General features: G+C 37.5%; 1 protein-coding gene across 3 annotated transcripts in view; it reads right to left on the bottom strand.

Moving 5' to 3' along the window:
• The window catches only part of AKAP7 (A-kinase anchoring protein 7), a gene marked incomplete at both ends in the record, with an annotated part of 165,374 nt that overhangs the window by 128,547 nt on the left and 19,726 nt on the right, over positions 1-17,101 (bottom strand). For all 3 annotated transcript variants that reach the window (XM_080700531.1, XM_080700530.1, XM_080700532.1), the window contains 2 exons: positions 3,596-3,756; positions 8,525-8,661. In XM_080700531.1, coding sequence (XP_080556657.1) covers positions 3,596-3,756; positions 8,525-8,661 — 298 coding nt within the window. The remainder of the gene's footprint in view (positions 1-3,595; positions 3,757-8,524; positions 8,662-17,101) is intronic.

The raw sequence follows: 17,101 nt of genomic DNA, 5'->3' as shown, positions 1-17,101 counted from the left end.
CTATTGAAGTATTGCATGTCTTTTGATAGATTTATTCCTGAACATTCTTACCATTTTGTTGATATTTTAAATAACTCTTAAAATTACATATTTTAATTATTTATCATTTTTGTAAACTGATCTTGTATCTAGCCACCTTGCTGAACTCTTGGGTTTTAGTAAACTCTGTCTTATATTTGAACTTTCTTCTTCCTATCAGTTTTTCTTTGTAAAGTTAAGAAGTTTCCTTGTACACTCTATTAACCAGAAATCTCTAGATTTGGTATATTGGATTCTTAAAATCCAATATATTGTTCTCTGGTCACAACTTCTAATCTTTTCAACTTTCTCACTCCTATACTTCTACTAATATTAATCTTCAGTTCTGCTGCCCCATTCTTCTTCCAGTATGAGCCTCATCCACACTTTACTATATTCTCTAATTGTATATCTCATAATGCATCAAACACAACCACTTTCTTTGTCTTTATTTTCTTGTCCTTTTAACATATCTACCATATAGGGACTTGAGTATGGATTAATTCAGTTTCCTATACCTAGATCTTAGAACAGCATGTGAGAAAATGAATGATAAATTCTTGGAATCATATCTCAAACTCAAATTTAATGCTGCTCTTCCATCTCATTATACATTTCTTAGTAAATTCCCCCTTTTATTTCTCTTTATCACTACTCTAAACTTCCACCACTTTTCTCAAGCCCTTATTTCATTTTATTGTTCCCTTTAGCCAATTAATCTCACTTTACTAATATCCCTAGATTTGCAACTTATACTCCACTAAAACTAAACTACTTGTGAGTTTCTAAATATCCCTGATTTCTTTGCACGTGCTCGTCCCACTGCCTGGAATGCTCTCCTCCAATAAGTCCAAGAGCCTTTACTTACCTTTCAAATCTACATCTCCTATGAAAACATCCTCAATACAATCACCTTCTCCTAAGCGGCAGCAATACTCTGTACCTGCTTCTATGTACAGAAATTCTTGTGTTTAATTTATATTGCTTGCCTATTTGTTTTTGCACAAGACTGAAGTTCCTTATAGCATAAGAATTTTTTTCAGTTTTCTATCCCAACTACCTAGCTGGTGCTGAAGGAATGAATTATTCCTATTAAAGTATAATCGCTTGGGCCCAACATTACATAGAAGAAATTAAAATAGTGAGGATAATGCCAGGAATGGTGGTGCACACTTGTAATCCCCACACTTGGGAGGCTGAGACAGAGGATCGCACAGGTTTGAAGCTACTTAGCGAGGCTCTCAGCAACTTAGTGAAACCCTGTTTTCAAATAAAATATAAAATAGTTCTGGGAGTATAGCCCAGAGGTAGAAAGCCCCTGGGTTCCACCCCCAGTACTACAAAAAAAAAATATATATATATATATATATATATATATAAAATAGTGAGGATGAATTTATAAAAGCCTTAGCTAAGATGAATGTTACAGTTATAATAGCACTGATAGTGAATTTTACATTCACAACTCAAAAAAAATGTTCTTGTATAAAATACATTTCAAGTAAATAACAAAAATCTTATATTAAAAAGACAACCTGCCAAGCATGATGGTACATGCCTATAATCCCAGTAATTTGAAAGTTGAGACAGAAGAACTATAAGTTTAAGACCAGCCTCAACAACTTCTAGTGAGACTGCCATCAACCTAGCAAGACTGTTTCAAAACAAAAAAATTAAAATTGTCTGGGTTATAGTGAAGAGGTAGAATGCCCTGGGGTTCAATCCCCAGTACCAAAATTCAATAATAATAATAACAACAACAACAACTAAACAGCTCTATGTTTGATACAGCTGAGTAGAAAATGATCTAAGTGAACTGAAACCATATACTGAACAATACAACTGACACCATGGCAAATGTCATTTTATTTCAACATCTAGCCTAAACTATGATTAAACCCTGTAAAAATACTTCATAAAATAATTCATAAAGTATTTACCATGAATATCCTAAAGGCACAACGAAAACCTTACCAACAATAAAATCTGACTTCACTCCCCATTCCCTCAACTAAATGTATACTCTTGCATAAGCAATTATTCAATTGCGTAGAGGGATATTAAGTGAAAAAAGCGGCACATGCCTGTAATCTCAGCTACTCAGGAGGCTGGCTGGATCATAAGTTTGAGGCCAGCCTTGGAAACTTAGAAAGACCTCTCAAAAAAAGTAAATTGTTTAAAAAGACCAGGGGATGTAGTTCAGTGTGGTAAAGTACCTCTGTGTCCAATCCCCAGTACCAAAAACATATGTATACATATATATATACATACATACATATATACATGTGCATATATAAATAATGTATGTGTATATGTTTGTGTGTGCAGTGGAAAAGTATGCCCCAAAAGATTACAGACACTATGGTTCTCTTTTTATTAGGTTTAAACAGACTAAAATGGAAATACATATATTTTAAGAGAGTACAAGGAAATAATAATAAATACCAACTTCTGAGTAATGGTAACTTAAAAGACCCAGGAATAAATTACAAAAAGGACAACAGAATTAGATTGCTACCAAAATAATAAATTCCTAGGTTATTATGTTATTTTAAAAAGATAAACAGACAATGCCGGGCATGGTGGCCCACGCTTATAATCCCCACGCTTGGGAGGCAGAGACAGGAGGATCGTGCTGGTTCGGAGCCAGCTGTGCTGGCTTAAGAGACCCTGTTTCCAAATAAAAAAATATAAAATAGGTATGGGAGTGTAGCTGAGAGGTAAAAGGGCTTCCAGGAACCCCAGTACCACCACCCAAAAAAAAAAAAAAAAAAAAAAGATAAATAGAAGAACAGAGGAAAGAGAAAGAGAAAACAAACAGAAGAAGACAAAGCATGGACCAATCATGAGAATGTTTTGTGAACCAAGGATTGCTGAACCTGAAACGAGCTCACATGAAATGGCATGCCAGAACATGAAGTTAAACCAAAATAAAATCGCTCACTGCTTTAGGATAAGACCCAGCCTATTACCAAGCTCTAAAGTCACTTATCCAGGTTGTTTTTTTCTGCATCTAACTCCTTGACACTGTCAACTGTGCAGCAATTTAAAATGTCTTTAGTAAATGTGAGGTCTCTGACCATCACCAATGGACCTTCCACAGAGTGGTAGCTAAAAGACAAGGAGGGAACTATTGCAATGGAAATACTGTTGATTCATCGACTGGCTAACAGAGAATACTTCTCACAAGCCTATGAAGAGGCAACCAGTGATTCTTACTCACTCAACTCTTAAGTGCCAGCTACAAGTCAGATGGCATGGTAAACACTGGAACCCTTTAGACTTATCACTGATACTTGAGTATAGTCCATCACCTTTCAGAAAGCCCCAGAATCAACATATTCCTCAGGCCCAAGACTCAAGATAGATTTTAGGCCCTTTACTTACCCATTAATTTATACAAGCAAGTACCAAAGCAGCTCACTTGTGATAGTTAACTTACAAGACCCAGTGATAGGCTGTAAAGTGAGGCTATACTGACTCTCCAAAATTAAAAGATATCATATCTTTATGATAAAATGTTTTAAACATATTGCTTCAACAAATGAGATGGTATATGAGTATGCTGCTATTTTACCTGCTATCTCCAAAAGTGTGTTTATGTGATCTCCTTCAGCCAGCTTCACAAAGCCAACCTGATTTCCAAAAGTGTCAATCCCTTGAAAGGGCAAAATCAAATGTTTTCCTTGGAGAATTTCTTCTACAAATGGCTTTAATTCCAAAAGTGCATCGATGCCACTGGTGAGAGAGACATCTTTTTCAGTAACATATTAAATAATAAAATATGCAAAACCAAAGAAGAAACAAATTAATCCCTTTTAGACAAATTAATTTTATGTTTGCACTATTTTAAATCTTAAAATATCTCCAAAATCATAACCTATATGATTAAAATATTAATTTTTAAAGAAAAACTATATAAGTAAAATAAATATTTACCTAATTATCATTGCTATTAAAGACAATATTATTATTTTAGAGATATTACATTCATTGAAAAATTTTTAACCAAGGAAAAATTATATACAAAACTAAAAAAAAAGCTAATAATATAGCTCCACAAAATATAGTACTTATAAAGGCTTATTTTATGTCAAATATCCTAGATATTTTATAAAAGTACTAATACTTATATAGCACTCACTATTTGCAAGGTACTTTACTAAAACTTAATAACATTACTTCTTAAAATATAATAATCTCAGCGAGATGTGGTTAGCACACGCCTATAATCCCAGTACTTGAGAGGCTGAGACAGGAGGATTGCAGGTTCGAGGACAGTCTTAGGAAGTAGTGAGACTCTCCTCAACCTAGAAAGAACCTGTTTCAAAATAAAAATAAAATAGGTCTGGGGGGTAGCACGGAGGTGGAATGCCCCTGGGTTCAATCCCCGGTACTACAGAAAATCAATTAATTAATTACAAATAAAAATAGGGCTGAGGGTGTAGATCAGAGGTAGAATGTTCCTAGGTTCAATCCCCAATACCACAGTTAATAAATTAATTAATTAACAAAAATATAATAATCTTTATAATAATAACATTTATTATACTTGGATACAAATAAAATATATTTAATTATGGATACCAACTTCAGCTATATGAATTATGGCTGCTTAGTTATGTTTATTTAGGGCTAGTCTGCATTTCAAATCTTTATTTTCCTCTATAAAAATAAATTTTTACTATATGTTTGAACTAGATCAGATTTTTAATATTTTGAAATTTTCCATATTGAAGAAAATTTGGTATAGTACTTTATTATGAGTAAAAACTGAAATCTCACTAGAGGGCAGCAATTACCTAAAAAATAAATCATCACTCATACTATACAGACGGCTTTAAGACATCCTTCTGATAAAACACCACTGATGAATTATTTTTATCAATGATTTGTTCACCAAATGTGTGAAAAAAGATATTTAGGTATTTTTCTAGATTTTTCATATTTCCAAATTAGTCTTCATGTGAATTTTTTAACTTACTCTCATCAAGATTTTCATACTTGGCCTCATCTCTAACATACTTTTTAGAACAGCTTTGTAAATGTCAACATTTCTCACTGTACCTCCATATTTACACCCTATACATGATCTTACCTAACTGTATTTATGTTCATTCAAAAGGACACACTTCGCATTTTCAGTTCAATATTATCCTTCGTTTGTGCTGTAAGGTAAAACATGTAATAACAGAACAGCCACTCTGGCTCATCAATCATAAACCAGGGGAAGCTGAGACAATCATTTAAAATAAAACTGTATGCCAGAGTGGGCCACAAGAAAGGTTAAGACTCTTCGGAGATGATAGGTTTTCTATATCATATTTCTTTAAAGAAATATAGATGATTTAGACTTAATCTAGTTTCTCAGTTCCCTAGTAGATACTTATCCTACTGAGATGCTACTGATTCACAGAGTAAGAAGGAATCATAGTATGTACTGGGAAGTATTAATTTTCAAATCCTTTTAAATGTAGTTATGTTTCAAAGAGTGGTTTATGCCTGAATATGCCTTCTTAGCCTTCTATACTCAAGAGTCTATGTACAATAAAGTTTATTTTGCACCAAAAAAAAGAGTGGTTTATGGAACAATTCCTTTATAGAATAATAAGTTTTGTGTTTTATTTTATGGTACTGGGAATTAAACCCTGGAGCATTCTACCTCCAAGATATACTCCAGCTTTATTTTATATTTTGAAACAGGGTCTCATTAAGTTGCTTAGGGCCTTGCCATGTTGCTGGGGCTAGCCTCAAACCTATGATCATCCTGTCTCCGCCTCCCAAGTATGGAAATTACAGGCTTGCATCACCATACCTGGCACAAAGTAAGTTTTTTAAAAAAAGCATATTCAGTTCAGTATAGTGTCACATGCCTGTAATCCCAGTGCTTAAAATGCTAAAACAGTAGGATCACAGGTTTGAGGACAGCCTCAAAAGTGAGACTTTTAATAACCTAGCAAGACCCTGTTTCAAAACAAAAATAAAGTAGGGCTGGGATGTAACTAGGGGGTAGAATGTCCCTGAGTTCAGTCCCCGGTACCACAAAAAAATAAATATTTTAAAAATTGCAAAAACAAAAGATATTCATGTAAGACATGGAATTCTAAAACTGAAGTTCAGATCCAAAGGCTGTATTTCATATTGAGATAGGACAATTCTCTTATCCAATCAATAGCTGTATGTGTCCTACTATGTTTCTATTCCTTTCTTTTACACTAGGACACAAAGAACCTTAGGCAATATGTACCTAAAAATTCATAATTTAAAAAAATATTTATTCACAGTCTAATCCATTGACCAATATTTTATTAAATCCTAAAATAATGCCAGGCATGGTGGCACACTCTTATAATTCCCGCACTTAGGAAGGAGGATCACGCAGGTTCGAAGCCAGCTCCGCTGGCTTAAGAGACCCTGTTTCCAAATAAAAAGTATAAAAAACAGGTCTGGGAGTGTAGCCCGGAGGTAGAAGGGTTTCCAGGAACCCCAGTACCACCAATTTAAAAAAATCCTAAAATAAGGCAGACAAAGTAGCTGGCCTTTTCCAGCTTTTCAGGAGGTTAAGGCAAGAACATCACAAGTTAGAGGCCAGCCTCGCAACTCAGCAAGACCCTGTCTCAAAATAAAAAATAAAAAGAACCAGATGTAGCTTAGTGGTAGAGCACCTCTGGGTTCAATACCCAGAACCACAAAAACCCTAAAATACAACATTCGATTTTGAAAAATAACTGACACTCTAGATGTCTAGCATTATCACACAGGATAGGAAGAAATATAAAAGATTAGAGGACTTTTAAATCCTTCTGTCTTTTCAAAAATATAATCAATTTTCTCTTATTATTAAGCTGCCCAAAGGAAGGCTACACTTTGAAAGTCATCATCCCTTAAAAGCTGACACCTCTGCCCCTCCCAAATGTACGCAGACCTCAACCAATCCATTGAGGCCGTAAGAGAAAAGACGCGTCCTCTGAGAAGGAAGTAGCTCTGCCTCCAGCTTGCCTCGGGACTGGAGCCTGCAACAAACGCTCTTCCCGGGGTCTCCGGCCTCCCAGACTGCCTTGCAGGTTTCAGGCTTGCCAACGCCCACAACATATAAGTCAGTTCTTTAAATAATCTTGGTACATACAGGTAAATATGCCTGCATGGATAGCTAGGCAGAGGGGGTATCTATATAAATACACATCCTGCTGGTTCTGTTTCTCTGGAGAACCCTGAATAATACACCAGTCTAGCACACATGGGCGGTTCCTTTCCCTCCGCATTTACTTTCTTGTGCCACCTCTTCTTTCAAGAGCCTCAGAGTATTAGTTTTTTCTTTTGATTGGCAAAGTGATCATCTGAGTGAATCAAGCCAAGCCTCTGCCCCTCTCCATTCTGCAGGGTCCTCAAGGCTGCTGCTGTGTAAATCAGCTTGTGACAGATCAGAAGACTGATCTCTAAAGACACAAGGTGCTGCTGTGTAAAGGATACAACTGCAGTGCCCATCATGTGACTGGATATTTGGGGGTTATTAATTTTTTGTGTTTTTCTCAATTATTTTACCTTTTCCTCATACCTTTCCCAATGCAAGCTTTACTCTTCATTCCCTCAGGAGACATATATGTCAAGGTAACAAAATAAAAAACAAAAAACATAACCTGTAATTTATTATAGTTCTGGTTTTCCAAAGAGCAAAGACAATCATGAGTATAGACAGACTGCCCTAGAGAACTTTGGGAAGAGAACATTCCTTTGCTTCACATTGAAAAACGGTCATCAGGGACTTATGCCTGCCGTGTATGGCATGACCCTACAGTAGGGGTGGGTGGAGGACAGGGACTCTAAGAATGACCGAGGTGAGACTGAAATTGTCCATTTACCTAGTAAAGGGGCAGCTCTGATGAATACTAGTACTGAGTACCTACCATACACCAGGACCTATGCTAAATGCTCCTACATGTATTGATACTACTTTTTCCCCATCTACTAGAAGAGCAAGCGATTTGCCCAAAGTCAGACAGCTAATAAAAGGTGGTTGTGCCATAGGTCCAGAATCCTTAGCTAGAATCCCAGCCTACTCAAGTGCTGACATCATTAACATGGGCTACCATGCAATAACAGTAACAGTAAAAAAAAAAAAAAGTCTAGTCTAAGGGGCCAGGCGTGGTGGCACACACTTCTAATCCCCGCTCTTGGGAGGCAGAGACAGGAGGATCACACAGGTTCGAAGCAAGCCTCGCTGGCTTAAGAGACCTTGTTTCCAAAAATAAAAATATAAAAATAGGTCTGGGAGTGTATCCCAGAGGTAGAAAGGGTCCATCCCCAGTACCACCACAAAAAAAAAAAGTCTAGTCTAATAGTCTAAGAAGAATGTTTCCTGGTTAATTATGTACACTGACTATTCATTGGGATAAAATACAAAGAATAAAATACAAAGGACTTTCAATACCTCTTTGGGGTTCTGCTATGCTTACTCATTTTAAAATAATAATTTTGAAAATGACATCCAAAAAGATGTATTACTTACATGTTAACTTCATCTTCAGTCAATAACTGCATCACTAGCAGTGTAATATGAAAGGATCCATCAGTGACCATTGCTTTGGCCAGTCGCTTATCTTGCTGTATTATTGCATTTTGCAAGATCTTGATTCCTCCTGTAATCTAATCATGCATACAAAAAATAGTTAAGCAAAACATCTATATGACAAATTGTAAATCAAGAAAAATAAACCACCACCAAAATTAGAACCCTGTCAAGATTCTGCAACCAAACAAATGCTTAGTTATCTGTCCTCACATATGCTATGACAGACAGTTGACTTGGATGGCTCAATAGAATGTGTAAGTTTAGAAAGTCACAAGATGCTTATCTGTCTTAACAGCACTGAGCCCCAATACCCATGTATGTGTTGGAGGAGGGAAGGTACTGGGGATTAAATCCAGAGGCATTCTACCTCTGAACTATAACCTTAGCCCTTTTTTATTTTTTGTTTTTAAACAAAAAATAAAAAGTTGCTAAGTTGCTAAGTCTCACTAAGTTGCTGAAGCTGGCCTTGAACCTGCAATCCTTCTGTCTTAGTCTATCAAGTACTGAAATTAGAGAAGTGGACTACCATGTGTAGCCCAACACCCTTATTTTTGTGAATGAAATTACTGGTAAAGTGAAGAACCTCCCAATGGCTCTGTATCTGTAGAAATTTGTCCTTGTGGTACAGCACACAGCTCACTAATTATAATCTTTTCTAAGGAAAAAAAAAAAGCTTTATTCTTGCCACAGAAAGGTCAAACCAGCAGACAACATTCCATTTCTGTTAGAAGTAATATTTATCTGTCCCCAAGTAAATGTGTCTGAGGACCTATTTATTCCCTGTGGCCTTTAACATTTTTTAGAACAGCAGTAATTCAACAAGAATGACTGTCTTTTTTCCTGACACTTGAGGACGGGCATAACCATGGAGACAGAGTTTTAAAAGTTTAAATGCAAATGTCAAAAAAAAGATAAACAGTCTGCCTCCAAGTGAAACCCCCATGAACCTGGCCATTATCTTCCCTTCCCTTCTCAGGTCCTCCTCCTCTTCCTCCTCCACTTTAGGTTAGATCCAATTACTGTCAACTTCTAAATGTGACAGTTATAAGACAGTTGTCCAAATATAAGCTAGCAAACCCAAAGAAGAGAAATCACACAAAAGTCCTGAGACAGCAGGATAACAAAGGGAGAAAAGGGAAAGAGGCACTGGCAATAGAAGCAGAATTCATAAAAAAAACAAAGATAAGTGGGAACTGAGTCCTGAGCATAGCAGACTTTTCTGATACTAGAGTAGCTGTTTTATCCTGAACAATGTTCCCATTATCTGTGGAATGTGAATGGGCAAATCATAAGATGCTGTCTTGGGATCTGACTTCCTGTTGACAAAGGCTCTCTCTCCTTTAACCAACATTTCAATCAGGCTCCTCTTGGGCTTCTCTCTTTGTCCTCCTAGAGCCCATTTCAACTCTATTTCAAGTAAGAACATTGTGAAGTCAGGTGAGAGAAGATCCCCCACTCTTGGTATCTGACCACCCATGATATCCTGGATATCTTATCCCATGCCCTACCTGCAGCAATCATCCCATCAGGTCAGTTTAGCCAGAGATCCTTTATCTTTGAAGTTTGCTCTTAACAATTTTCTGTCCACTGTCCCCAAACTTGCTCCTTGGTTATAAATCTCTTTTTGTTCTTGTTGGAGTCAAAGTTGAATCTAATTTCTCTACCCAAATGAGAGACCCTATGACAGTGGCCCCTATACCTATCTCCATAGTGTGTGTGTGTGTGTGTGTGTGTGTGTGTGTGTGTTACCGAGGATTGAAACCAAGAGCATTCTACTTCCAACTGAGGAGGTAGAAGAGAAGTAGGCAGGTAGGGAAGAGGCCTCGGTAGAAAAGCTTAATTTCCTGAGGTGCAAGGGTGCAAGGAATACTAATTAACTTCCAAGGCTCCTAAAAAGAGACCAGCTTTTCCAAGGTTCAGAGATAAGAATGACCAAAGCTTCATAAAACCATCAGTTTACTAATCAACAAACCCAGGAGACATCCCTGGAGCAAGTCTGACACCTCTGCTGAAAGAAGGAGACCCCTCAAAGGACATGCAAATACCCTATGCAAATTTTAAGAACTGCCTCCCAAACTCCAAGTAACAGAGGACATACAGAGATATATAAACTCCTAGATCAGTCAGCAGGACGGTTACCCACTCTGGGAACCCCTCCCCATTGGGGAGCTTTTCTCTCTCTCGCAGGTCGCATTAGCTTTGAGCGAAAGTGGGGTGCAATTGAAGGCACTTGGCCCGGGATACACTCGGGTAGTGACCTGAAGGCCTCCGCTGGACATCAAGGCCGACCAGGGCCCCTAGGGGTGACCTGCATTTCTTTTCTGGCAGATCATGTGGACTTGGGAGAAAGCAGCTTGCAACTGAAGGCATTTGGCTTGAGATACCCTCAAGTATTATCTTGGAGGCAGCTGCTGGGCACCAGAGTCCCGACAGCCCTTAGGGGTGTTCTGCCATTTTTCCCTATTCCCTGCTGTTTCCAATAAACTTCTTGCTCCCCTTCCTGCCATCGGCAGTGTCATTCTTCGCTCACCACAGACAAGAATCCGGTAAGGAAACACCATGTTTCTTCTCAAGAAACCCCGTTTCATCTTAAGGAAACTCCATGTTTCTTCTCAAGAAACCCCATTTCACAACCTCACTTCCAGCATTTTTTAAAATTTTTTTGTTTAGAAACAGGGTATCACTAGATTGCTGAGAATCTCACTAAGTTCCTGAGGCTGTCCTTGAACCTGTGATCCTCTTGTTTGAGCCTCCCACACACTGTGATTACAGGAGTATGCCACCACATCTGTTTCCTTTTTTTTTTTTACACTATATATCTTAAATCCACATCTCCTAAAATAACCTTAGCACTTCTATGTTCCTTGTAATATGAAACAGACTAACAGAGGAAATGATGTTTTCATGATAGGAAGTGTTAAAACAAAATTAAAATGGAGGCCAGGCCTGAAAAATCTCTGAGCAAAAGAAACCAATTAAGCCTTAAAAATTTTCAAGCAGGTTAAAAATAGCCTTAACCTTGCTTAAACTGAAAACATGCAAACATTATCTTGAGTTATTTCTGGTCATTTCTGCTTATGTTAGATAGAAACATAAATTAACCTCAGCCAATGATAAGTAAACTAATATATGATTACGTGACTAGGGGTTTTCCAATAGAGTAAACCAAAAAAGGTAATTTTGTAAGAGTAACAAATCAAATTATTTCCTTATTTTGATTCTACATTTTTCTATAAATACTTGTCTCTAACACTTTGAAATTGAAACACCAAACCTCTTTCAGTCTAGCATTTCCGATTAATGAACTGATTCTTCTCATACTCATTAAAATATTACTGTGTCCCAAATATTTCTTGTATAGTTTGGTGGCAACAGTGGGATTCAAAGGAGACCTCTGGTGACTACTGTACCAGTATTGGGAATGGCTTAGGAAGATTTGAGAAAGTTCTGATTATTAATAGATATATTTCAAAAATAATTGTGTCAAAATGGCAGACCTGGAGAAACACTTGGTTTCAGTTTCAGTCAGGAACAAACAGCTATTGAAACTTAAATTGACTTAGATAAAAGTAATTAACAAGTCAATAGGAGACATGAGCTAGGGCTTCCTCTTTCTAAATATAGATCTACATAATAATTTAGCTAGGATGGGAGAAGGGGGTTGACCTTCAACCTTCATGAAAGGAGACACCTTGGTGGGGTAGGAACCTTACAGGATTTTTACTACTTCAGAATAACATGAACAAGATGGAGGTCATGGGTATAAAAAAGTCTGGTCCACATGTTGTTTCTGGGTGAATTCATTGGAACCAACTCCCCTTGCCTGAATGTCATGGGGCTGTAACTATCTTCTATATTTCTATCTTCTTAATAAACTTCTTTAAATCTTAGCAAGAGTCCAGGCTAATGTGTATTTATCCTTAGCTCAGGATAAGAACCCACGGTTTTTCTGTTTTTCTGTTTTTTTGTTTCTTTGGGGAGTTTTCAGGAAATTATTCCCAGGGCTCTAACCAAGATCCCTGGGGACAGTTTCCCAAACCGTAACAACTACCAGGAACAATAAGGAACCAGCAAAAGATCCCCACCATGCCCACTGTGCTCACTACCTTCAAGCTGTATCTGGAGGTCCCACGTCAGACCCTCTCAGATTTTGAGTTCTACATTCTGCATCTTAATCACTCTAGCTTATTTGTGTAATTGTTATTTCCAATTGGCTCTCCAGATCAAACTGGGTATTCAACAGGAATGGGTCTGAGCTTAAGTAGAGGCCTCAGGCAGGCAAATTTCAGAAAGACAAGATATAATGGGTTAATCTGCATCCAAGTAGCACAAGACTCCTCTGTCTGAAACTATGATTGATTTGTATGTTCAGAAAGTACAGATCCCCAAATCAGCACCTTTCTAGAGAAACAAATGTACCTTATCAGATGTTATTTAGAGTTGCAGCGGCCATGGTAGGGAAGTCTCAGTCTAGATAAAATTGCTAATTACTGGGGTACATTGGGGGTAAAAAAAAGAATGTCAAATGCCTCAGAAATTATGGGATGGGGGCTGTATTTATTTGTTTTTGTTTATTATTTATTTTTATAGTGCTGGGGATTGAACCCAGGGGCAGTCTGCCACTGAGCTACACCCTCAGCCCTATTTTTTTATTCTTTATTTTGAAACAGGGTCTCAGTAGGTTGCAGAGGGGCTCATTAAGTAGTTGAGGCTGGAAATGAACCTCCTGACTCAGCCTCCCAAGTACTGGAATTACAAGCATGCACCACCACGCCCAGCTCCATGGGAGAGGGTTTTTGAGCTTTTGTTTGTTTTCAGTGTGGTTATCAAAGGGCATCATGCATTTCAAATAAGCGTTCAGTCACTGAGCTACCATCCCCAGCTCCAGATGCACTTTTTGACTGGTACACATAAGCTTCTAAAAGACCAACTGATTCTAAAATTACCTCTCCAAAAGATTCCTCACTAAAGGCAAATAGAACAAATAAAAATTTAAGCAAGAAATGGAAGACAAAAATATAAAGAATCATATAGTGACTAACAAGACTATTTCCTCCCTTTATCTTCTTCAACCTAATTATTCTAAATCCACCAACCCATTTGTTCAACTGTCTTTTCACCCTGAAGCTCCAATCTTTTTGCTCAACTACCCTTGCACCCTGAATGTTACCTGGAGGAACTGCTTCCACGCAGGGCAAGGGACTAGGCCCTATAGCTTGTCTGCTCCAAGGAGGCTGAGTCCAACTGGTAGAAAAATAAGTTTTATTCAAAGCCAACTTTGCAGAAAAAGACGATGAAAGAAACTTTCTTGTTTCATATCTCCATTTTCAGAGAATTCAAGGGCAAGGCAAGCTTTTATAAGAGAAGCCAAGACAAGTGGACAAAGAAAGAAAATATGCATAAGTAGATTTAGATAGCCAGGGAACCTGTGGATCTTAGCTTCCTGGGTACCTGTCAGGCCTAAGTGCAGTATGGGACAGCCCTCAGCCTTTCCTCTTACCATGAGGAAATGCAGTATAACAACTTATCAGGAAACTGTCAAGATTTAGAGGCGTCTGTTTCATGAGGATTATGAGAAAAGGAAAATTAGGCTAATGCCTTACAAAGATAGTCCCTTCAGAACAAACAGGTCTGGCTCCTGTAAAACTACTTTCATCCTTTAGTCAAATACAAAACTCAGGAGCTGGGTGTAGCTCAGTGGAGCAGTGCTTGCCTAGCATGTATCAGGACCTGGTTTCAATCCCAAGTACTGGGGGGAAAAAAACAAGAAAAAAAATGCAGAACTTTAGCAAAAGATTTTTCAAATCTCTGAGAAAACCCATAAAAATTGGGGAATTTCAAATCCTTATAGGAATTTATGACTCTGGCCTCCTGATCTGTGTCCACTTATACAAAAGACACAAGAACTGTAGAAAGCAGGGATCCCTGGAGAGATTTACAGTTAACAGGAGAACTCACTGGACATGTCATCATACAATTAAACAATATTTTACAAACCCAGTGGCACTACCATTGATTGCCATTATAATCCTCTATATTCTTGGAAGGTTGTCAGAATATATTCCCACAAGATGAAGGAAGCATTCCATGAACTGTCTACTGGTAATGATCAGACTTTCTATGACCTGAAACCTGGAGAATGGGTCCTTTGGAAATAACATCAAAGCAAAACTTCCCTTGAGCCTCATTAAAAGGGGCCATACCATGCTCTTCTTACTACTCACATGGCAGCAACTTTAGAGTCTCGAGAGATTCCTTACACTTTTGGACTCATTGACTATAATGACTTAAAATTAAACCTTCCCTAGAAGAGATGACATCACAAAGTAGACAGCTTTCCAAACATGATGGAATAAAACTCAATTTGCCCACTCGACCCACCCATTGACTAAGATTTGCTTTTGTTTTGTATTAACACAAAATGTTTGAACTTAATACTTTTATTTTTGTTAGGAACTTTTACTACTCTGACTGAACATCCAAGAAGGTCTACTATTCAAAGTTTAGCCACTTTCACTAACCAAAGCAACTGCTAGCTATATAGTCATCTAAATGAGTGAGAAGAATCACAACTAGTAATAGAACTTGCTCCCATATGCAGCTGGGTAAACAATTCAGAAAACTGGACTTAAAAAAAAAAGGTTTGGTGTCTTTTCCTAGGCAGATCAGTTAATATTTCCAATCAACTGATTTGGCCCTGGGAAGAAGGAACAGAAGCAAAGAAATGGCCTTCATCCACTACAGGTTTTATTGCTGGTAATTTATTCCTATACATAAAAAATTAATGGAACTAGGTCTAATCTACATAGTATTCCATATTCTTTCTGCAATCAAACTTTTTATTTATATATTTAATTACTTTTATTTTGAAATCTGGTCTTGCTGGGTTGATGAGTCTCACTACTTGCTGAGGCTGTCCTCAAACCTGCAATCCTCCTGTCTCAATCTCCCAAGTACTGATATTATAGGCATACACCACCACACCTGGTTTGTAATCAAACATTTTTATTTGATTCAGATTACGGAGGCTGTCCTCCTATGTATGAAACAGACATAAAATGAAACATGATGATTGTTCCTTCAACCACATCATTAGAGAACTCACTGAAACTAGACAGTGATTCAGTGGAAACTTTAAAGGCAGTAGAATGTCTCTGTTGTTCAACTATGCAAAATAAACAATAGTTTTGTGTATTGGACAGAGAAATACAAAAGGCGTATTTGGAAAGGAAACTAGTCATCCTTCATTGGTGAGGGCACACATGTAACTTTACCAAATACTCAGAATGGTCCAAAATACACAGAATGGTTCTTCTTCTTACTCCAATTTAAACCATAACTACTTAACTGGGCAATGTGCAGGTGCTGATGTGACAAATAATAACCAGGCTCTAAAATCTCTTAAAGATCATATACCCCCAAAAGAGTAAAAGGAGCTGGAGAAAAAGATACACTTTGACACATGAGGAAAGATAAGGGAGGAATCTAGAAGAAAAAATCCAGGAGGAGGAGGAGAAGTAGAAAGCAAAGGAGTAAGAAGAAAGGCCAACAGATACAAGGAGTTTGTTTCTCCTTGAGAGGTGAAAAGAAAAAAGGCAGAGATTAAGAAATAAAACATCAAGTTTAATATCTCTCTCTCTCTCTCTCTCTCTCTCTCTCTCTCTCTCTCTCTCTCTCTCTTCCCCCCCCCGTTGTCCTCTCCTCCCTCTCTTTCTCTCCTTCTCTCTTCCCTCCCTCCTTCTCTCTCTCCTCTCTCTCTCTCCAGGAAACTTATAGAACTCCCTTTAGACAGGATCAGAGAAGAGGATCCCCACGCCACATAATTGTCAAAATGACCAATGCGGAAACCAAGCAGAGAATCTTAAAGGCAACAAAAACAAAGGGCCAAGTGACATTCAGAGGCAAACCAATTAGAATCACTCCAGACTTCCCAAACCAAGTCATGAGAGCCAGAAGGGCTTGGAGTAACATATTCCAAACTCTGAAAGAAAACAACTTCCAGCGCAAAATTGCCTACCCAGCAAAACTTTCTATCAAATTAGATGGAGAAATAAGAAGCTTCCATGACAAACAGAAACTGAAGGAATTTATGTCTTCAAAACCAGCGCTAGAGAAAATACTCAAAGAGATTAACTACAAAGAAGAAATAGGTAACACACACCAGAACTAGAGAAACAAGATTTTCCATCCAACAGACAACTAAGATTGGTTATCTTTGGAGATTCTTTATTTATGTTAGTCTTTTACCTATTTCTAAATTGTATTGTTTGCTTTTATTGTTGCTAATTTTTAGGATTTCTATTTGGAATATTAATATACCTTCAGATATAGCATTTGGAAATATTTTATCCCATTCTATCAGTAACTTTTAACTCTGTTTACATTGTCTTTGGATATACAATTTTTTTTTTTTAGGGAGTTGTTTACCCTTCTGTTGCCTGTGCCATTGAAATCATATCCAAGAAATTACTGCCAATTTTAATGTTGTGAGGTTTTATGAACCAGATTTTCTTC

The sequence above is a fragment of the Muscardinus avellanarius genome, assembly GCF_963383645.1.
Source record: "Muscardinus avellanarius genome assembly, chromosome: 8".
Lineage (NCBI taxonomy): Eukaryota > Metazoa > Chordata > Mammalia > Rodentia > Gliridae > Muscardinus > Muscardinus avellanarius.
The sequence above is the reverse complement of the archived record's forward strand: the minus strand, read 5'-3'. Positions and strand labels throughout refer to the sequence as shown.